Source organism: Montipora capricornis, chromosome 8, assembly GCF_036669925.1.
Source record: "Montipora capricornis isolate CH-2021 chromosome 8, ASM3666992v2, whole genome shotgun sequence".
In the NCBI taxonomy this organism is placed as follows: domain Eukaryota; kingdom Metazoa; phylum Cnidaria; class Anthozoa; order Scleractinia; family Acroporidae; genus Montipora; species Montipora capricornis.
In genome coordinates, this window is record NC_090890.1 from 52,788,005 (window position 1) to 52,810,536 (window position 22,532).

At 37.6% G+C, this 22,532-nt stretch overlaps 2 protein-coding genes across 2 annotated transcripts in view; one reads left to right on the forward strand and one right to left on the reverse strand.

Moving 5' to 3' along the window:
• Positions 1–44: 44 nt before the first annotated feature.
• On the reverse strand, positions 45–7,105 carry LOC138060813 (F-box/WD repeat-containing protein 5-like). Its single transcript, XM_068906692.1, has 3 exons — positions 6,465–7,105; positions 3,587–4,295; positions 45–1,350 (listed from the first exon to the last, which is right to left on the reverse strand). The coding sequence occupies exons 1-3, from the start codon at positions 7,006–7,008 to the stop codon at positions 1,110–1,112; spliced, it is 1,494 nt and encodes a 497-aa protein (XP_068762793.1). The 5' UTR covers positions 7,009–7,105; the 3' UTR covers positions 45–1,109.
• A 28-nt stretch (positions 7,106–7,133) lies between these two features.
• Positions 7,134–22,532, forward strand: part of LOC138014139 (large proline-rich protein BAG6-like) — a 35,181-nt gene continuing 19,782 nt past the window's right edge. Inside the window, exons 1-11 of the mRNA XM_068861161.1 lie at positions 7,134–7,344; positions 7,765–7,806; positions 11,734–11,809; positions 12,848–12,913; positions 13,924–14,039; positions 15,489–15,560; positions 18,126–18,176; positions 18,620–18,700; positions 20,910–21,007; positions 21,844–21,949; positions 22,221–22,445. Coding sequence (XP_068717262.1) covers positions 7,282–7,344; positions 7,765–7,806; positions 11,734–11,809; positions 12,848–12,913; positions 13,924–14,039; positions 15,489–15,560; positions 18,126–18,176; positions 18,620–18,700; positions 20,910–21,007; positions 21,844–21,949; positions 22,221–22,445 — 996 coding nt within the window. The 5' untranslated portion in view covers positions 7,134–7,281. The remainder of the gene's footprint in view (positions 7,345–7,764; positions 7,807–11,733; positions 11,810–12,847; positions 12,914–13,923; positions 14,040–15,488; positions 15,561–18,125; positions 18,177–18,619; positions 18,701–20,909; positions 21,008–21,843; positions 21,950–22,220; positions 22,446–22,532) is intronic.

The window sequence follows — 22,532 nt, forward strand, 5'->3', positions numbered from 1 at the left end:
TACACTGTGAAATGCTTCGTGCAACTTGTCCCGCCACAATGTCGCCAAAACATTGGGAGACAAGTTGCACGAAACATTTCCCAGTGTAACAGCGCCTTAAAAAAAATTTGTTTTTATGCTCCAATTATGCCAAAAATTATGCTAGCACAATCCGTCAAGGCCTAGTCAGCTGGCGCGAAGCCAGTGGGTAAAATGAACCGAGTCATATCACTCATTGTTTCTTTCTGTTCGACACGAAGGGACGCATTCTCTAAGCCACTTAGGCCACTTATAGCTTCACATAGAGACTCTTCAAATATAATGCTTCTGAGCGCCGGCATGTCTAGAACTATAGGCCCGCCGGCTAAGAGAAACGATGGGATCTGGAACGAGAATGGTTGAGAAGAGAAGAAGACAACCCCTGGGAACGAGGTTGTTAGAGAATCTCAGTTTTTGTCTCCTAATGCAAAATAAAGCTATTTGATTGGATAAACGTTCCTCTATTTCTCTCGTATAGGTAATCGCATGATTTCCAGTACAATTTGGAATAAATAAGCAGGAGTAAATTTTTTGGAAAGATGCACAAAATTACAATTTGTAGGCTTTGAAAAAAAATACAAGTGCTCATTTATTCCAAATTGCACGAGAAAAATCATGTGATTACTTATTAATAATAGACATGAAAAAGTTCGAGATGGTTCAGCAGAAGCAACGCACGCGTATCACGCAAAAATTGCGCCATGAATTGCGCCCTCCAAGGCTCGCATTTGATTGGCTATCAATGCAACAATTTCACCTTTATTGCACCGTTTCACAACCATTTCACTTTTCTGCACTCTGTTTGGGATTAATTGAAGCGCTCTCAGCTAATCAACGCGCTGAATTTTGTGTGTTTTCAAGTGTATAAAGTGAAAATATTCTTAATGCGTTTTAAAAGATACGTTGAAAAAAAGTTAGGTTACACGAGATACTTAAAAGCCTTTTTTTATGACAATACGAACTCAATAAAACTGATTGATTGATTGATTGACTAATCGACTATCAACAATTGTTATGAGTGCTTAAAAGACAAAGAGCAAAATGCTCTACATTTCGGGAAAAACCGAAGCTAAAAAAGTTAGTGCAACAGTTCACAGCGTTGATTCTCGGAACAAATCTCGTTGCTGCTCTGGTTGGTCATCCTTATGAAGCCTGGCTAACTGACGAGATTTCCAGACTCGAATGGTGTGATCATCACTGGCACTTACTAACATTTGTTGGTTTGCAGGACTAAATGCAACACAGTTTACAACATTAACGTGACCCTTTAATGTTGCTAGCTTGGATCCTCCACATCTGTGCCAAACATGTGCATGACGATCTTCTGCTCCACTGAAAAAAAAAAACAACATAAAACATGAACAAGGCAATTCCCTAAAGTGAAATGTCAAAGATTTTTTTGTCCTTGTACAAGGGATTTGCCCAAGGAAAGATCTTTAACACTCTGCAGGCTAAATGCCTTGATTCTAAGAGGCTAACATTACAAAATATGAACTGCTAGATCATGTAAATTACATGCAGGGGCATCCTGGCAAATTTTATGCATCATAATAGGCAAAAAACTTACAATTAAACGCTAATTAAACTTTTTAAAATTTGTTTTAAAATTTTGCTTGGAAAAAAAAAGGTGTTCCGCGCTCCCAGGATGATGATGAGCAAAATTCCAGCTCCCAGCTGATAGTGAGGGAAACTCCCAGCCAGCCGACTTTGTGTCACTGTTTCCCAGCCACTAAAGAACCCTGTCAACTAAGCAACTTGGTCAGGCACCGCAAAACCAGTCAAAACATTTTTTTTTTCTCAACACCAGCGGTAAGCTTCTCGTGAACAAGTTCTCCTCCAGAGTCCCTCAGTTTCTGTTCTCATCCAGCCAGCGTGAGTTGAAATCCTAAAAATATTTAAAGTTTCCCAGCAAAAGAGTAAGAAAAGTAATAACTTGCCAGCCAGCTGAATTTCCATTGCGGAACACGTTTCGCGGAACACCTTCGTTTGATGCCCCTGAGATTAGTCTGGGTTTAGGTTTGGGTTGGGTTTCTTTCATGTTACCTCATGGGGCTGGATAAAATAAAATAATTTTTTTTTTGTTTGTCACTCAAAATTAAACATTAGTCTTCAGGCAATTCCAGTTATATACAAAATGTATGAAAGTATTCAAGACACCAAAAGAATTAATGTATAAAAAGATCATGTGAAATTTGTATAAATTCACCTACTTTTTGTATTACATACTCGAAAGAGATTCCTGAGTAAGCACCCAGTTATGAAGAGCTACAATCACCTCCTCTGTGTGTCCTTAATCTCACATGCTGTACATACTTGATAAGGAGGTACATTGTAACGGTTGGAGAAAAATGTATTTATTTTGATTTAATAAAATACATTGACAACATGAGCATGGCATCAGTAAGAGTTCGATTTCTCTTATTTGTATGAGTCACAGTTTGTTGTTTGCTGTTTTAGATTCATTATTAAATTACAAAGCAACCGTCTGTCATTTTTGCTTTGGTTTTTCTGCTCTTCGGTGTAAGTACGTGGTTGCCAAAGAGACTTTAATCGAAATCTGATAATAGACTATTTGATTGTGCTACGCTTGTCTCATCAGAATCAAGTAATTTATAGCTCTGGGACAGTTGATTAACAATGGATAGCGCTACCTGCTGGATAAATCACTATCCAGTGGATAAGTCATAGCAATCCAATTGCACTATCCAAAAGATAGTGATTTATCTGGTGGATAGCGTTATCCACCTTTTGAACAACTGGGGCCTGGTGTTGTGCGTATGTTGCATGCATTATGGGGTTACATACATGTGCATACTTAATTGACCACTCCCCATAGGGGCTTTTCAGGGCAAATGAAACAGAATCACGACAGAACATTCAACAACAACTAGTAAGACTCCCAACTGGCCGGAGGCAAACCAGTTGGCTATTTACCAGTGTAGCCGAGAAGATGAACCAGGGACCACCAGGAACAAATTCAACTAGTGGTCATAACGTGTCTTGAACCCGGGATCCCAATATCTCAAGGCAAGCGTGCTAACTACAACATTTACACAATGCAAAAAGCCGTATGTACAACCCCTTATGTAACTGGTTGCATACTTCTTTACATTTCTGTTAGGGTGACAAATGACTTAAAGGGAGTCAGGGTGCAGTCAGGGTCCCACCTCTGTGACCCGGGTTCAACTCTGGCTCCGGTCGTATGTGGGCTGAGTTTCAGTCTATCTCAATCTGACTCCGAGGGTTTTTCTCCGGGTACTCCGGTTTTCCTCCCTCCTCAAAATCGACTCCTGGCCTATTCAATCAGACTGTGGTGCTGTGCTCCGAGGTCATACATAGGTCGTGTTCAGGGGCTGAGCGCCTAGCCAGCAGCACAGCTCCTTCAGCTTGACCTCGTTGAGCTGCGCCCTTAGTAATTCAGTCTCCGACTGCGAGAAAGGGGAATTAGCAGGTCAGATATTATATTATTATTATTATTAGTTGCACAATATCAACAACTCATTCATTCCACTGTATTTACTTATAAGTAAGAATAAGTAGAGCGCCTTCCTTCCTTCCTTCAATTTACCTTGCAACTAGCCTGTCTGCAACACTGAGAAAGATAAAAAAGCATGCATCATTCCCTGTGAATGCTTGATGCCCAAAATGAACATTGACCATTTCATATGTAGATAAACTGTAAACCTGCATGGTGATATCATTGGAAATATCAGGGGGACTGTCCTGAGAACGCGACTCAGCTTTAGGCTTCTCATCTTGCCACTGCCAGCGACGACAATTAACATAAAGGTACTGTTGGTCTAGAGACAACTTCATCCCATTTATGTGCCCACTGGTTTCAATGCAATGTTCCTCCAAAGTTTGCCATAAATCTTGGTCAATTCCAAAATTATCTGTGAATGTTTTGCGCTGAATCCACCTGAGCATAATCTGATGAGGAACATAATTCAGAGTGCCATGTGTAAAGATCAGACAAAACTTATCATTCTCTTGTGATCCTAATGGCTTTGCAACAAGAAGAGTTCTCACAGAGCTACAATTGTAATCAATGACCTGTGCCAGTGTTGTTTGATAATCAGGTTTGTCAACATAGTTCAAGCACAGTTCAGAAACTGAAGTGTGATCAGCACCAGATGGTGCAAATTCAAACTTTCCCGATATGTAGCTTCTCTCAGTCAACCATGCTCCATAAACATCATATGGTACGCTTTCAACTTCATGAATCAGCTGCACACCAAGTGTATTTTCTTTCTCAATATTAAAAATGATAATTTCACCTGAAAAAAACAAAAAAAAACAAAACAAAAAACATTTTCATTACTTTAAAGTGGACCCCAACTCAATTTTCTTTTTCGTCTACAATATTAATTAATTAATTAATTAATTAATTAATGTGCCCACCAATAGCAAACATGTTTTACCATTCTTACCTCAAATTTCTGCTTTTTACCTGCTGCGAAAGACACATAAAGTTATCAAAACTAGCATTAATTTGGACCCACAATAGTGATGTGAGCTCTAGGCATGGGTCCATTCTCAATTTTATGTCACAAACTGCTTTGCAATGCAAAATTTTTTTTGAAAACCAGCATGCAAAGCAGATTGTGACTTTAAAAAAATTAATGGAGAATAGACCCATGCCTCTGGTTCTGCCAAGTTTGCGTGGCTTGCACTGCACAGAAAAAGTGAAATTCTGACTAACAATGGTGAGATACATGTATGTTTGCTTTGAATGGGAAGATTTATATTAGGAACAAAAACTATTTGAGTTTTAGGTGCACTTTAACCCTTTGATACTGGTCACACCTAAACCGGCCTAAACCAGCCTAAACCAGCCAGACTTAGTATCTTACTCTGTCCAACGCCAGACGATTTTACTCGTTAGTGGGGAACCCCCAGGAGTCAATGGATTAACTGTACCTGAACAGAAGAGCTTCTTTTCAGCAACATTTGATGCAAATTACATGTATGTGACCATACCGTATTTACTCAAACAAGCGCCGCCCCGGAATAAGCACCGCGGTCCCAATGAGACATTTATTCAAGAAATCTCATCAAAGTAAAAAATATACATACTAAATTGCAACTCTAACACAGCATGGGGAATTTCTTTGCATCAAAACCGATGTTCTTCAGTTCAAAGTGATTGTATTTCACTGCTAGTCCATTAAGTAAAATGCCGTAAGAGTCAAATGGTGACTATCAAATGATGCTTCTGTTAATCTCCGTCCAATTTTTAAATAAACGCCACACTAAAATAAGCGCCTCCCTCAAATAAGCACCACACTCGAGGCACGAAAAATTAAATAAGCGCCGCAGCGCTTATTCGAGCAGATACAGTACAGATACATTCAAGTGTGTTACACTAACCATTATAACTTGCAACTCTTTTCCTTGGAACAAAGCTGGGGATTTTACGACACCATTTTTATGCCCAAATATGGACAAAAATACGATCGAAGTTGCACACACGGGAAAATGCACAAGCTACTTTACATCCAAAGAAGGAATTTTTTTAGACTCAAAATACCCCAGCTCTGAACCACAGTTAAACGCTTCAAGGTCACGAGCTTCTGCTTGCGTGGTATAGTCTGTCATCACCACCAAAAATACAAGGAATTGAAATGAAGATAAAAATAAAACACAGCTGGCTTCGTATAGGTTTGTGACATGTCTCAACAGACATGGAGCGGATTCACAGCCACCGTCATAACTGGAAAACATTAAGGTGGTTCTGAATCCACTTCAGATAATTTTCTTTAACATTCCAGAAGTTTATTTTTAGCCGGCTAATCAGTTTATGCAATCCTCATTGGGGGGTCAGTGAGTTTGTTTTTGAGATATGACCATTTAAAGACAAAAAAGAGGGTGCTTCTGGATGGTTCTTTTGTTGCCATGGTGACCTATGACATCACATCACCAGCACTGAGTGCATCTTGTTGAGCAATTATGATTGGCATTTCATATGGCAGCATAACATTGCTGTTACATGAAAAAGTGTTATAGAGCGGTCAGCGTAAAACACAGACTGCAGAGTTCAAACCGGGGGTAAATATGTAGACTGAGGTTATAATTTAACTGTTAAAAAAGCTCACACCCATTATAAATGCTAACAGTTAAGCTAAATATTGTTTTAGGCCTAAGGTTAGCATTTCTAAGGGGTTTAGGCTTTTTCAACAGTTATGTTATAACCTCAGTCTGCATTTTACCCCTGGTCTGCAGTCTGCAGTCTATGTTTTACACTGACCAGTTATAGAGTAGATCTTTGTAATAAAAAGTTCCCTCTAAACTGCTGAAACTGGTTTGAGCCACCTTAAAATGAAATGGTGCTGGAGGACGACCCTCCTTCTCCCATCTTGGTGTGTCTGTCTAGCGTAGATTTGATGACTTCTATAACAGAAAAATGTATATTAATTGGCTAAGCACTGAAAATGACTTGAGCTTACCCATAAAATTTATCCCTCTTATTTTTTTTGTTCCAGATACGAGAAGCAAAGTGTCATTTGAATTAAACTCTGTCAATTGAACATAGTCCCAGTTGTGATGCTCGGCGAAGTTTATTTTACATGTATCTTTTGAATTAAAACGACAATCATCACTAATAAGCCAGACAATGACACTGCAATCCTTTGAACTCGAAGCCATAAGTTGGCCATCGTGTGAAAAAGCGACGTGCAACACTTCATCCGTGTGCATTTTGAGGACTTGGCTTTCAATCAATGGTGTGTTAAGATGAATCCATTTAAATTCTTCAAGCCAAGTAGGAGCTCTTAAAAGACCTAAGATGTCTTGCACTCCAATGTCGGAATGACTTTGAAGAAGATGTTTCCAGAGCAATTCGTCTCTGGACACACGGTACCAATTTCGACATACTTCGCTGCCGTGTATAATGTCCTTCGGGGAAAGAAGGCCAAAGATGCGAAGAAGCAAACTGTCCGGTAGATTAGCCCAAAGGTTAAACGAGGATGTAGGTTGTGACAAAGACATCATCTGCTCGATAACATGTCTATTTATAAATTTTCTACAAAAATATTTGGGTGTGATTTTATGATGAATCAGCCATGTTTGGTTCCCAAGCTTCCATCATCTTTTTCCAGCCTCCGCTCTTCCAAAAAGGGAACGGTTTTTCACATCCGCCATTGCGAAGCAGTTCCAGAATTCGTGAGAGATTCTCTACTTGTGCGCCTACTTCAGGGTTGTTCCCGGAGTCATATCATCGTTGAAGACACCGTCGCGCTTCTTGAGTAGTCGGGGGTTAAAAAAATGATGAAGATATCGGTGAAGACTCTAGATTCACAGACCAAAAACTTCACAATTCCCGGGACGGTAAGGATCTGTTTAAGAAGTGTTTTCACTTTGTGTGCAATGTGGTGACCTCAAAATAGCTTTCATTGGTTACGTGAAATCTTGAGTTCTTCAAGCAGTGAGTTTCACTTTGGATGTTTATCGCAAGCTTCGTTTACCGGCAAGCTTACTTGACTGCGTTAATTAAGTTACGCAATGGCTCATATATATATATTTTTCCTCTGCTAGCTGGCTGTGTTGCAGACAGTTACAGTTGTTTTATGTTCGAAAGTAGGTGAGAGGAAGTACAAGGTATCCGTCATTCTTCGTCTTCGCAAAAACTCAATCGCGGTGTTGTCTTCACGGTAGCGGCAAGTGTCAACACAATCGTTTTGAATACCCAGCTTCCGCCTTGATAATGCATTTTGGGCGAGTTAATTTTTCTTTTGTTTCTCTTTGCAGATTACAGTGAAGGGATTTAAACAACACATTGCATCAGAAGTTGTAAGTAGTGCCTGCAAATTGCAATTTATGCCTACTACCTTTAATGTTATATAAAACAACATCGAAATGGGTGGCTTGCTGTACCTATCTCGAAGGACTTGGCGACGAATAAAGAAACTAATGCGAGATCTGTTGTTTTTGCCCACCAATCTGGCAGCGATGATACAGACTAGGAACCACCAACATATTATAGCAAAGATGTTGTTGAACTAAAAAAAATCACCAATCAGACAGTTGATATTAAAATAATAATTATTATCTGCTAATAAAAGTAAAGGCGACTTGTGGGGTTTAGGTGGCTGTCATTTTAGGACATCACCGCCATGTTGGTGGACGAAAACAAAAGATCTCTTATTAGCTCCTTTTGTTCGTCCACCAGCAATTGTAAATTGCATCAGTGTTATCTGTGTCTCTACAGACTGGTTGCAAACCGCCTAAAAATTATAATACTTACTGAGTCTTTAAGCCAGCACTTGAGAAAATCCCCGTCCAGCCGTCCGGGACAAGTAGATATCACCCTCGGAGCTGGGAAATTGAAGTTAAAACTTTTTTCTTCACGATAATAAATCGGGAATGTTTGACAATAAAATTTGAGGAGCTGAAGCTTAGTCATCAGAGATATGAATTAACTTAATTACGTCTTATTTATCTTGTCCATGAAAGTTAGCCATTTGCAGACTTCATACCTTGAGATATTCTCCTGTATGGAAAATCCACTACCTTCAAAGGATAAATTAAACTCCAAGATAAAAGTAGACTGTGAAACCTGCATAGTTTCCTACCACGTGTATGTGACCTTTATTTACCACGATCAAATTTCCTTCTCAACTTTTTGTATGGTTTGCAAAAGATAAGCTGCTCTACCTAAGAGAAAAGTAAGAGGCAAATTGATGTTAACTGCCCTAGCAAAATGTTAATAATAATAATAATAATAATTATTATAATTATTATTATTATTATTATTATTATTATTATTATAATTAATTATAATTATAATTGAAAAAAAAAACCTTCCATCAAACTAATAAAAAGTTTGTCAAAGAAAATCTGAATCCATATGCTGTTGTCAGCTGGCTTTAATCCGCAGGAAATGGATTTACATGTATATAGATAAGTAAGAGAAATTGAAGATAACCAAATAAATGATATGAATTTGAACGTTGAGGATTCCAAAACTGAAGAATTGATTTAATTGCATTTTCCGCACAAGGCATCGAGCATTTAATTCAAAGAAACATGTGAACATTCAAATTAGGTGTATTTTGTTGTGCAATGTACATGCATACCGAAAGAGTAGTGAAAAGAAATCCCCAAAAAGTGCTTAAGAAACCATGCAAGGAAGACCCTATCACAGGGGCTGCGGAGAGAGAGGAGCTGGAGCTGGGTTGGGTTTGCTGACAGGCTTGAAATAAGCGAAAAAGTCCAGTCACAATTTTGCGATAAGATATGAAAATGTAATCGCAATTTCGCAACATTTAGTCGCAAAGATCGTCACAGTGTAGCAATACAAAATATGAGCCCACAATACTTGTGTTGAAAGAAACCGCTGAAAATGGTGAATGATATCGAAGGAATGGAGTTGTGCACGTAACATCGCAGCGAAATTACGCTACAATTGCGCTATCTTCAGATTGAAAGAAAACTCAAGGCGAGAAACAAAATAATTTTGTGATTTCTTCATTTATCTTAGTAAAAAGAGCAGCAAAGTGGCAACTGCTAACCCTTTTGTTTCGAAAGAGTGAAGACGAAAACAAGTCGCAAATTTGCGACTTCTCCAGATATTTTAGTCGCAAATGCGACTGTATTGGTCGCAATTTCAAGCCCTGCCCCTCACTTTCAAACCTACTCCACGGCCCCTGTATCATCAATTAATTAAGCTAAAAAAATGTAAATTACATATTGCTGTACTTCACTTGAAAATTTAATAACTTTGGATCTAAAACAAGTCACCAAAGAGACAGATCTAATTCCACTTGAAATTATTTTGGTTTCATTTTTATCAATCACTGTTTATGCAACCTTGTTTGTACAAAATTAATAAGTCCTTGCTTGAAGAGGCACAACATCTAAGAAGATCACACTCTTCACAGAATATCCCCTGGTTCCAAGAAGATGATTTCACATCTAAATGCAGCAATTCACTTGTAACCGGTTGAGAGAATGTGAAACTGAAGTCTGTGATCTTTTAGCATCAATGGCTGGTGGGAATGGCTGCTTTATTCAAGCAGATCCTCATGTACACGAGTAAATGTATTTATTGTTGTTTTAGTATACATGTACATCTAAATAATTACAAATGACTTGTCCAGATGATTACAATATTCTTACAGTTTTTACAACAAACCATTTTTCTCTTTTAATTAGTTGCTTGGGCCTGAAAAGTAATAATATTTGCTAGTCATGTCCAAATTAACCAATCAGATCACATTGTTTACTTTTGTGATACAGGTATATCAGAATGTTAACATTCCTACCAGAGACCCATTGCGAAATAACACATTATTATTGTAGCCAGGGAAATTTTGAATTAAAGGTGCTACAGAGGTTCACATAATGCATAAGCCTCTTTTTTCTATCAATAATGAAAAAAGCGCTACCCAGAGGAGAGAGAATTATTCAGACTGATAATAAATTTATTTTTTCTTTGCTGTCATTTTTCTGGCTGGATAGTGATTATAACAATTATTATGTATGTACATTGGATAGCATCATCACATTTTTCAACAAGGCTGCCCAGAATAACATTGTAATCCTGTTTAGGTTCTTCAAGGGTTTTACAGTGTACAGCGCTATTGTAGTGCCTCTTATAATGGTAATGTCCAGAGGAAAAGATTATGACAATCATGGTGAAATATTCAGAAGTCAGTGAACTAACAAAAGGAGCAAATGCACATGTATTATTAAATAGGTTGCCTGCAGCTATTTCCATTGATACATGTACAATAGCAGTCATGATACAAAAACCCATGACAAAAATATTTATTTTGTTTTGAATAAATTATGAAGAGCATATGCATGAGTATACTCGTATTTTTCTCTTTTACTAATTTGACTAATTAGTTTAATAATTTTTGGCTTCTATAGCGCTGCTTGCACTAAAATCCAGTAGCGCTTTACAATCATTACAATTATAGTGGTAATAATGATAACAATTAACTTAATAACCGCAGCCTAACAACTTATAATTTAAAATTAATAATATAAATTACAATCCAATATATAGGTGTATATGCATATAATTACAATTTGTATGCAATTTTAAAAAGATAAGTTTAAGCCTTAGATGTGAAAGTATCAAGAGATGTAAATGTACATGAGTTTCTTGCATTGTCGTGCAGGGCATTCCATAGTTTTGGGGCTATGCAAGAGAAAGCTCTGCAGCCATACATATAGCATGTGAGCTGTATAAGAAGCTTCTTACTACATGTAGCTGAACGTAGAGTCCATTGTGGTACATAGGGGATTAAATGTTCCTTTACATACTAAATAGATTGGTGCCACGTCATACAATGATTTACATGTAAAAGCAGAATTTTGAATTCAATCCTTATGGCTACAGGGATCCAGTGTAATACGCTCATATTTATGTCTACCTGTTAACAAGCAAGCATTATTTTGTACATATCGGAGTTTGTTTATCTGATTCCGGTTAAGGCAATGTTGCGCAGGTTTTAAAATACATTTAAGCGTGGCCAGCACTTGAAAAAAAAAAAACCCTTTCCAGATGTCTAAGACAATAGATTTATCTCTCAGGCAAACTCCCACTGTGTCATCGACTTCAATTTCCCAATGGGCAAGTGCAGCTTTATACTTTACACTATGGCCTGTTGATACGCAGTTATTTTAAGTAAGGTTGTTCGTAAATTATAATGACCATAATTATTGTTGAGCGATAAGATAAAGATCGATATGTTGACCAACTTTCAGAATATCCCTGCTGATAAACAAAGGCTTATTTTTAAAGGCAAGGTCTTGCAGGATGAGAAGTTGCTCTCTGATTATGGTATGTACATATTTGTCCTTTTTATGGCATGGGACTGTCACTAAAATGAGATTAGTGCAGTTTTGTTTTTGTCTTTCAACACTTCTCGCAATCTAAGCCCCAAATTTAGAAAGAAATTTGGAGCTACTTCATTTGAAAAACATGGGATATAACAATACTCATTACATGCATTCACGTGCAAATAAGTGGCTAGGGATTTTAGAGATGCTGCAGCAATTCAGAAATTTCAAGTAGTGGATCAGGAAGCTAGACAATTGCTTGAATGTGAAAAGATTTTGGAGTGAATCAATAATAAAAAGTTTTCTTGTCTCAAATGTCTGGGGGTGCCTCTGAATTACAGCAGTTGTAATAACGACATTTATTATTCCACTATTACGCCATTTTACCATATTTAGTCAAGAGAACACGCAAAATATGAGACGGTAATACACTGTAGTGCCCCAGTTTGACCGGTTTAGAACAGAGCAGATACGGACGGAACGGCAGTTTTTCAATGAAAGGAATTGTTTTCAACGCGATACAAAGCCTGAGAATTTAGCTTGTCATCACTTGTCTCTCGTCATTTTGTTTACACAATGAAATAAAGGACATTTGGCTGGCTTTCTGTGCTGTTTGCATCATTCGCAAGCGTCCTGAAGGACAAATGATGCATTTTTTTGAGAAACACTCCTACCAGATAAAATTGAATCAAAATAAGACCTTTTTGTAGTGAAATACTAAATCTCCTATTCGATGGTTTAACACATAATACTTGCAGACATTTTTGCTCATTGCCTGTATTTTTTAAATGCTACGCAACTTGCAAAATATCCGCGCATATTATATGTTAAACCATCAAATAAGATGTATGTATTACTGTTTATTGAGAATGAAATTTTGGTTGAGATGATGGAGATGATGTCAACAATGACAATCTCACATGTACCCACCTTACCAGCTGCTCCTCGGCTAAATCATTTCAAATTTGCGATAATTTATAAACACTTCTTTGGTAAGTCTTAGCTTATTGCTTTTCATTTGTGGATTTTTACCCAACAGGAGCTGATGGTTGTGTGATTCATCTTGTTGAAAGGAGACCTCAGACTGCTGGTGCAAGCTCTCAAGGTACACGTGCACGTCTTGCACCCGAATATGCTTGCAACTAAATTTGTTTGCATGTTCTTCACAGCAAACTTTACATGTCCATTCTAACTAAAGGAAGTGCGGGATCTCTCTCTTGCCAACTTCCAGGCATTATTGCTTGTGGGCCCTTGTTTCTTCATGGGTGATGAGCTCATCTCTCGAGCACCTTATAATTAGAGGGATGTCTTCTCTGTAGTGGAAATCCAGCTCTTTGGTGTCTAATCTGGAACTTGTAACATAAAGTTGCGATCTTTTAATCATGCAAAATTAGACCAAATGGGCCAACTCAATGTTGTACCTAATTCAAACCCTTTGGGAATAATTACGTTTTGTTCCGGGAATTTCCATATCATTTACATGTAAATGCGAATGCTACATTATGATGCAAATACAATACATAAAGAATCTTAACCCTTTGAGATTTGAATTGGGTACAACATTTGAGACGATTTGGTCTATGGTTAGAACTGCCAATTTTGAAAGGATCTACGTGAATTTAAAGAACAGTTTATGCATTGACATGTTTGCATTCTTCCCTTTAACTGTTACGGTATTAATTTCACTTGTAATGAAACATGCACTTGCCTATATGGGCAAAAATTGCTATGAAGAAAAACACAGGAAGCTACATGACAGGCAAAAGGATAACTTCAGTTGTCCTTCATGTATTTTGCCATCTATTACATTCAACTGTATGTCAATTACTAACTAAAAGTTACCTAACACATTTCAATTGTGCATATGCAATGTACTTATAAGAGAATGATGCATGGATGCTTTTAGTGTGAAAGCGTACTTGCAAGTGTTTGTCAAAAAAAAAAACCATGTACACTGTAATGTATATAATCCAAGTGGCAGTTTTTTCACATTCCTTTTTTCTTGTGTGGCTGCCTTTTGTGTTTGCTTGATCATTGATCCTTTTCGTGCTTAACTTATAACTTTTGATTGCTTGAAATAACCGAAATATTAATCTTTGTTTTAATTTCTTTTAGATGGCATTAGCAATAGTTCTTCCACCACTACTGGACCTTCTCCAGGCGGAGGCGTTGGACCTAATATTGTAATGGGAGCTTTCTCCATGCCAGTGGATGTCGTAGGTGCTACTCAGGTGAGTTAAATATAAGAAAAATGCCACAAAAGGTATAACTATACAAAAGAAAGAAGTGATCCTCACAGTTCGCTGGACAATATTAATTTAAACAATTATCTGCAATAGACACCTGAAAATTTTCAGGTGTCTTCAATGGGACTAAAACCCATGACCTCAGTGTTGCCAGTGCAATTCTCTACCAACTGAGCGGAAGCCACACAGTTGGGAGCAGGTTAATTTTGTTAGGCTCATATGTTCTACTGAAGGACTCAATGACTGAAATAAATGTATACACTGTACAGTGTATATAACTATTTGAAGTGCAGGTTAGAGACAGATGGAATTGATTAAAAAAAGGTAGTACTATATTATTTGCATAGTGAATTTTTTTTATACTCAGAAAGTTTAGGATGGTTTAAGGGAGGGTGTTAATTTTGACATCAATTTGAGATTAATTTGTAAAATAATGTATAACTGTACTTTACCTTTGTCAAGTCCTTGGGACAAAGATGCATTAGTGATGTACATGTACAGTAGTTTCATTTACGACAAATCAATCAATTTTTATAATGTAAAAGAAAGTTATTGTTTCAACTGGTCACATTGAGAGACAAAATTCTCACACTTTGTGAAAAACTATTTTGAGAATAGGGCGATGGAACTGCATATCATTGTTCCTTGAAACACCCAACTCACCCTCCCTGTAAGGTTGTTCTTATACTTACAGTGCTATGACCAGATGCAACCAGAGTTTTGTTAATAAAACACAATTAATATAAAGAACAACTCTTACATGTACACTGTAGATCCAAGGTTGATAGGAAATTCACGTTGGAGAGGATTTCCTTAGACTTTTATCTAATAGTGGGGCTCCATGGGTAAAAAATAAATTATTGTAACCCATCTGTGCGAGAAAATTTCAATTGGTTTTGGTCACCGTACGACTGTATGTTCTTCCCGCCATGTATGCCAATGTGACCAGTATCACGTAACCATCTAGCGGGCTCAAGTTCAGAGCTCATCTAGGCGGCCATTACTCCTGGTAGTTTACAGCGTATACATGTATCTTTGATATTGCACATTCATGTTATGGTCAATTGACACCTGTCAAAACAAGGTATCCGCGAACCAGTATCATATGACCATGTTGCGGGCTAGAGTTTAGAGCTTATTGAGGTCAGCTTTTGTTTTGTTTTTTAAGTTGACCGCTGACCATGCAGGTGCTGGGTTTCAATTGGATTGCAGGCTCAATACCAGGGTAACTTAAATTGAAAGAAACAATAACCCGGGAGCTCCGCTGTTAGTCTTGGCTAAATCTAGTATATACATGTATTACTAGTGTTTTGGGGACCCGTCTATCTATCGACTTAAGACAAGTTGAAATTACTGATTTTCTGGGTAAATTTCAAACATTTTGCATTGTATTGTTTCATAAAACATGTAATGCTTCTGTTGCATATTATTCAGCAAATTGTTCAGAGTCTTGTCAATCAGCTTGGAGTGGATTCTGCTCAGGCTAACATCAGTACCTCGTCTTCTGTAAGTAATTTAAATTGCATTTCTGTAAAATAAGTATAATAAATGTGAAGTAATGAGGAAACGTTGAAATTGGTTTGCTTTTGGTTTCTTTGGTTTCATTGTTTGGCTGTTTAGTCATGACTCCTACATGTACACAAACAGGAAGTAAAAAATATATGTGTTGGTGATAATGACGACCAAAATGACATTAATTTTTAATAAACAAAAAAATATATATATACAGTACAGTACCGGTCAAGTGTAAGTTACCACATGCGTTGTGGATCGCATCCCACGCTACGCGATTCACGTCCAGTAGCGTGAGAGGCACTGAAGTAGAAATTTCTGGCATAAATTTAGGGGCACTCCTCTACGTGAAATCGGTTATTTTCGCACAGCGATTAACAGTATTGCACGATCGCAAGCTGTCTGCGACGATGTTCAAAAGAGTCCCAGACAATCATAAACACCATAGACAAACGTTTGTATTTATCTGCAACATGATCTGCATACCCTTAATCCTCAGAGAAACGAAGAAGGAATTTGGACGAAGGGGGAAACGGTTATTGCATTGTCAATATGACCTTGTGCATCCGAAGAATTATTGTGCTGGTCTGGTGTTTGATATATTTTGAAAAAACTGTACAGATGGAAACCATGGTTATCTTTACAAATGCCAAAATCGTCGCCAAGTTGTTGTTTTATGTTATTTTATTAACTTTGCCAGTCAAGCTGGCAGAGTGCCACAACAGCTTGCGCCAATTACTGTGGCCCTTTTTTTACCCTCCCAACCATAATACACAACAGAAGACAGACCACAACACCGGGAACTACGTGCCCTATTCTTAGCGACAAGTGTGTGTGGCGACCCAAACACATAATTTGAATGCTCAGTCAACGTATTGGTTTGTAGGGTTTACATGTATATGGGAAAGGTGAAATGCAGAAAAGAAAATTGGCTAATGCTAGTGTACAGTGGGAAAAATAAATAAAATGAACTTAAGTACTCTTACTTCACCTTGTGTCCTTGTGTTGATTTGAGGCGTAACCTGGGCTAGTTTTGAAATACATGTATGCTTGTATTCTTCATTAAAAGAAGACAAGGCTGGAAACTCGCAACCCTTTGAAGCCACTGATCACTCCACAATCAAGGATGATTTAATCCTAAAAATCGGCCTGATTCGGCCTTTTGTCTACTCTCACGTGAAGATCAAGAACAAACGATATACATGTAGCATTCTTGTATTAAAGGCCCAGAGTCCCAAAACAATCTCCACGAAGAACCAACCGCTTTCTCCAGCCTGAAGAAGCGTTAGCGTTTGAGACAGGACATGACACATGTAAACACAATTTGTTTTCTGCATTTCATGTTTCCCATATAAACACTATAAACTGTTATGTTCTCTGAGCATTCAAATTATGTGTTGTCACAAGCAGAATCCCATGTCATTGATCAATTGAATGTGTAAATTTTACTTCTTAATTTGTGCAGGGTTGGAATCAAGTGTCAGTTCGCAAGATTTCAAAAATGAAGTTCATTTTGATAAATATATGCATAAAAGCGTGTAATTTGAGTCGATCAACAGAATGCAGTGACTCCAGTTTAATTTTCCTCCGACCATGCTTAAAAGTATTTTTGAACACAACATGTGAATGAAAACGTTTGAAGCGATAATTATAATGTTAACATTATGATAGTGATTAATATCGTTTTTACAAACAATTTATCTTGCTCTAGGGATTGTAGTTTTTAGACCACACAAAAGAGAAAATTTCAAGTTGTGTGAACATTGACGTATGACATTATGGAAATTCCATCCGAGAAACAAACATAATTATTGCGCAAAAATTCAATTTGTTTCTACTGAAAGGGCTGAAGTGATGGAGTGATTTGGTAGTACTTGTTGACACAGCCACTCAAAATGATTTTGTTGCGTAAAGATTTCGGAGCAAGAAAGCCTGTTAGGTTTTCCTGACTATCATCACGTGTTGACTAGCCTGAATTTTAATAATTAAATGCTGACTCAAGACAAATGAAAGCAATGTTGCTTTACACAGCAAATACTATATCTTTAAGACTTGCTTTCCTTGCAAAACTGCCAATGATTCACAGTTCCATGTTTCCTGAGAGCAAAGTTAATAACTCACAGTCTTGCTTAATTAATGTTTAGGGCACACTGGCGTATGTGCTGTATGTTCGGTGGAACGTAACTTGGTTGGCTTTTCTTCCGAATGACCAGATGCTTTTACGACTGCTAAAATGCGTGTTTGTTGTGCATCTGGGACATTAACAAACATTAAGGCCAATTAAGATCACGCTCGATCCTCCAATTGCTGCACCCTCAGATTTTTAACATCGGGCTCAACGCGATTCCTGTAGCGTGCGACGCGACTTGCGTAGTATGATATGCGATTCCTGTAGCATGCAATTTGCATCGTGCACAAGGGTGGTAAATTAACATACATTTGAGTGGTACTGTGTAAATACATTTCTACTTCTGTACTGTTAGACCAGTCCAGTTATTTTGAAAAAGGACTCAATGTAAAGCTGACAGAATGACTTTTTTTCCTTATTTGCTAATATAGGACGATGGCTCTTCTGTTAATGTTCACATTAACCTGCAAGCGACAACCCAGGTGAAAGAAATTTTTAACTGCTTATTATAAGAAGTTCTCAAGTTTGAAAATTGGATAACATGTACCTTTTGAAAGACCTTTTAAAAAAATGTGACTTGTAAAGCTACTCCTAGATTAAAATAAAATTTGATAATTATGCTACTGTAGGTTCACTCACATAGGAATCTTTGTCAGTTACATGTAAATTTGTCCAGTGAACCATGGAAAAAAGCCATCTTTGCCTTGGGGGTTCATGTGAATTTTAAGAGCATAAAAGGTCTCTTTCAGCTATGGTACATGTGCATGTATAATTTATTAACTCCAGCTAGCTGATGGGCCTAATATCAATATCCCTGGTTTTAAGTATACAGTACTTACTGCTACTTACAATCAATGTCAGTGTCAACTTAACAAGGATTTTGTGTGCAATAAGAACGATTGTTGGACTCTTTGTCCCCTATCAGCCTGGCAATGATGTTTCACAGAGGATAAACAGGGCAAGGCATTTCATAAGGGCTGCATCTAACGCTCTCAACAGGACTGAGGTAATGTATTATTTTTTTATATAACATTGTATTATATGCAGCTGTTTGTCCACATATTGTTGTACAAAGGAGATCAAGAAGTTTGAGCAATAGCAATAATGGCCATACTGTTTATAGGACAACTGGGAATAATATTAATCTAATTAATATTAGTATCACCCAACTAGTGGACTAATGCAAATCCTGCATTTTGATTGGCTACGCTACTAGAGGACTATTACTAATAGTCCTCGAGTAGCAAAAAGCGTGACGCTTCCTTTCGTTTTATTCGCAAATAAATATTTCTTCAACTTGCATTTCCTAACTTTGTTATTGCCCTTTCTGTCCGACTAGTTGGGTGATACTAAAACAATTAGACCCTTTGCCCTCAAGGGCCACGGGTCAGTAGCCCATTCGGCTTCGCCTCATGGGCTATTGACCCGTAGCCCTTGCGGGCTACGGGTCTAACTGTTAATTAATCCTAATGATTATTATAATCCAGTAGGGTATGCAAGTGATCATGATGTGACTGATGTGATCAGTGTTATGTCTGCAGTGTGTCTATCATATAGATCTGTTGTATCCGAACATGCACGGGAGTTTTATCTGGATCATAATAGAGATTAATTTTAATCCAGATGATACATGTACGTACATGTATTATTAGTAATAATCTACATGTAATCCTTCCAATTTTTTGCCCTGCCATAATTTACTACTGAATTATAATAATCTATTACTTGATTATAATAATCTACTACCGGATTATAATTACTGTATTATAATCTATTATTATCTGTGTTTAGCCAGAGAAATAGAGGATATCGTATGGCTGCACGGAGATATAAAATTTTTCTTCAAGTGCATGTTGAAAAATATTTCACGGTTGCATGAGCACAGTGAATGAGTGAAATATTTTTCAAAACGTGAAAAGAAATTTTATATCTCTAAGCAGTCATGTAATGTTCTGTTTATTGTATGAACAATCATAATGAAATACCAAACTAGTTCTTATGAAGAACAATCACGTAATCATGGCAGTATTGATCTTTTTGCATGTGAAGATAACATGTTTTCGTGTGAACGATCACCTGGTATTTCATTGGTGTTTACATGTACATAATAACAAAAGTTCTTTGCACATGTTTTCAGGTCTATCTTCCCCTGATGTTTGCTGTTTGATTGCCACAGAAATTCATTTTTTATTCACTGAATCATAACTAACATTTGATTTGATTTGCGTTAATTGTTAATTTCAGTTTACAGTGTCCCCAATTATTGCGCCAGTGCTAGAACCGCTTTATGGAGACTTAAATAAAGTTCCTTTCCTTTCATGGTTTTCTTCTTTTTTGTTGTTGAAATGTATAAAAATTGTTACTCTTATTGTCTTTCCCTTTACTACTGCAAAACATGAATTCAGGAAGAAGACGTTTTGAGATATTGTTTAGCTGTCTACATGTACATACTGTATACCAATTTTTTTTTTGCCATATCGCTTCAAGTTTAAGTGTGAAAACTTAAGGCATTTGCCGGAATTGTTGTTAATTAAAATTGTAGTCTATTTCCTTCATTACTGTAGGCAACAGAAAAATACAGTTTTGGGGTTAGGGCATGAAGTCTCAAGTAAAGTTCACTGTGCTGTCATTAATCTTTTTTTTTTTTCGTGCGTTAACGCAAAGACTTGTCTTGAGCAGATATTCTACAGTGTGACCAAGATATTAAACTGTAATTGTTATGATGTCTCTCTCTCTTGGTCGGTTCTACATGTATCTTATCCAAAGGAGAGATGAGAGGCGGGTTTAATTTGTGATCTCCACAAGTCCCTGTCTATCGCCATCCCTCATTTCTCCTTCTCAGATAGTTCTACAGTACATGTACATGTATGATCTCAATTGAGAGGTGTTTCGCTACATTCCTGCTGATACCTGGGATTTTGTCTTCCCCAGGTTCTGAATCCGTGTTGGGGGATTTGCAGGTTGTATTGTTGTACGATGTCCTTTGGGTCTCTTCTAGTTGAATGCCCCACAGAGTTAGTCGCCTATGGGTGACACACTCAGCTAGCGTTCTTGTGCGGGATCCTCGGTCCTCGGTAGACTTCATCAGTCTTTGTGTGATCTTGTTTTTGGTTGATGCCGAGGATGATTTTGGGACACTGAGTTTGAAAGGCATTTATCTTGTTGATCAGCTTTTGTTGCCCCTTAAAAGTGAGATGCATTGTGTCATATTTCAGGGCGAGCTCCCCATGGATACATCAGAACCTTCCGATGACCAAAGGAGCAGCCAAACTGAGAATAGCTCTGCAGAAGAGAGCACAGCCGCTCTCTCCAGGTATAGATGCTGATAGCTTTTTTATTTATGGAAGTTGCCATCCGTGGCAGTCCCACACGCAGTTTTACAAATTTTTGGTAAATATTGCTAGTGAAATATTGCAGACGTGTTGCATTAATGGTAAAACAGCTGTATGCTTTTCCAATCAACTCAATGGCTACCACCCTGCACACTGAATTCCAGCTACATTTTATCTGAACTTTGTTTGCTGTATTTCTTGATATAATTTGAGATCTAGCATTTTGAGTTTTGGACAGACTTAATGTACAATATAATGGTATGATAAGAAACCTTTGGCTTTCAGCATGACTGATATGAGGTTTTGAACCTGTGTGATGGTAATTTGTTGGTGAAAATCATCTTGTAGATGCTGGACCAGCCCAAAATCGAGCTTTCCTCCCTTGTCTCACTACTGACATATGCTCAGGTACATCGTTAATGTCAAACACAAGACATTTCTTCAAATCAATAAAATTTGTCGTTTCCAGCCATAAAGGAAGACAACAAACAACATTTCAGATAAAAATTATAATTTTGTTTGAATTTTTGTGATTATAATTATTGCAGTACACTACCACATCTTGGATTTTATTCAAATTATGTGAAAGATGTAGAGATCAATGGTCACACAGTTTGTATGGTTCCCCTGTTCCCATAACATTACTGTGTGATTTGTACAACTGAGCTATCAAGGCAGCTGGGAGCTAGACACTACTTATGGGATATAATTTGAACTTGCAACATAACACAATACTTTGACCACATTCAAGGGATTGAATCAGTCTTTGTTATATGGTTATATGCCACATCTTTTTTCCTTGTCATTATTTCATCAGCCCAGAAGCTTTGGCACAGATCTTAAGGGAAGCGGGAGAGTCGATGACCTCTATGCAAACAGCTATGAATCGCTATGTCTCTCTTCTTGGAACAAACAGCCCAGAGGTTAGTCATAACGTTTATACTGGCTAGAAGAACCCAGGGTTCCCAGCTGAAAACCTAATCTTGAAATCAAGTAATTAGCTCTGGAAAACCAAGACCATCTGGTATACATATCCCTGATAATCCTTGTCAGTCATCTTTATGTACCCTGCATCTACAACTTTTTGGAAAACACTGATCAAGTCAACAATTCATTTTGCACAAAACGTTCTCTGTCCTGTCTTCATAGTGGACTAAAAATAATGTTATTTATTTGCTTTTGTGATTTCTTTAGGAGTTAAGTCCCTCTGAGGACACTTTACCTGATCGAGTTGCTGAAGCTTTCCATAATTTGAGTCATGCTTACCATGCCCTGTCGGATATTACTTTCAATTTCCGTGGTTCAGAGCCAAGGAGGCCAAGTGTTCTGACACCTTTGTCTCCACATGGGGCTCAAGTACCTATGCTGTCCAGTCTTGTAGGTGCCCCTCATTTGGTTCCCAATCCAGGGACCCTGACGGTAAGATTACTTGGAAAATGGACTTGCTCCTGGGTCTGTGAGTTCATTTACTCACCAAACATGCAGTGGGCAGCAAGCTTGCATTAT

Coding starts and splice junctions, on each gene's coding strand:
- LOC138060813 (XM_068906692.1), bottom strand. CDS start 7,008: ATGATGTCTTTGTCACAACCTACATCCTCGTTTAACCTTTGGGCTAAT. Junction 4,296..6,464: donor AAGAGGGATAAATTTTATGG/GTAAGCTCAAGT, acceptor TGTTTTTTTCAG/GTGAAATTATCATTTTTAAT. Junction 1,351..3,586: donor GCAGACAGGCTAGTTGCAAG/GTAAATTGAAGG, acceptor TTTTTTTTTCAG/TGGAGCAGAAGATCGTCATG.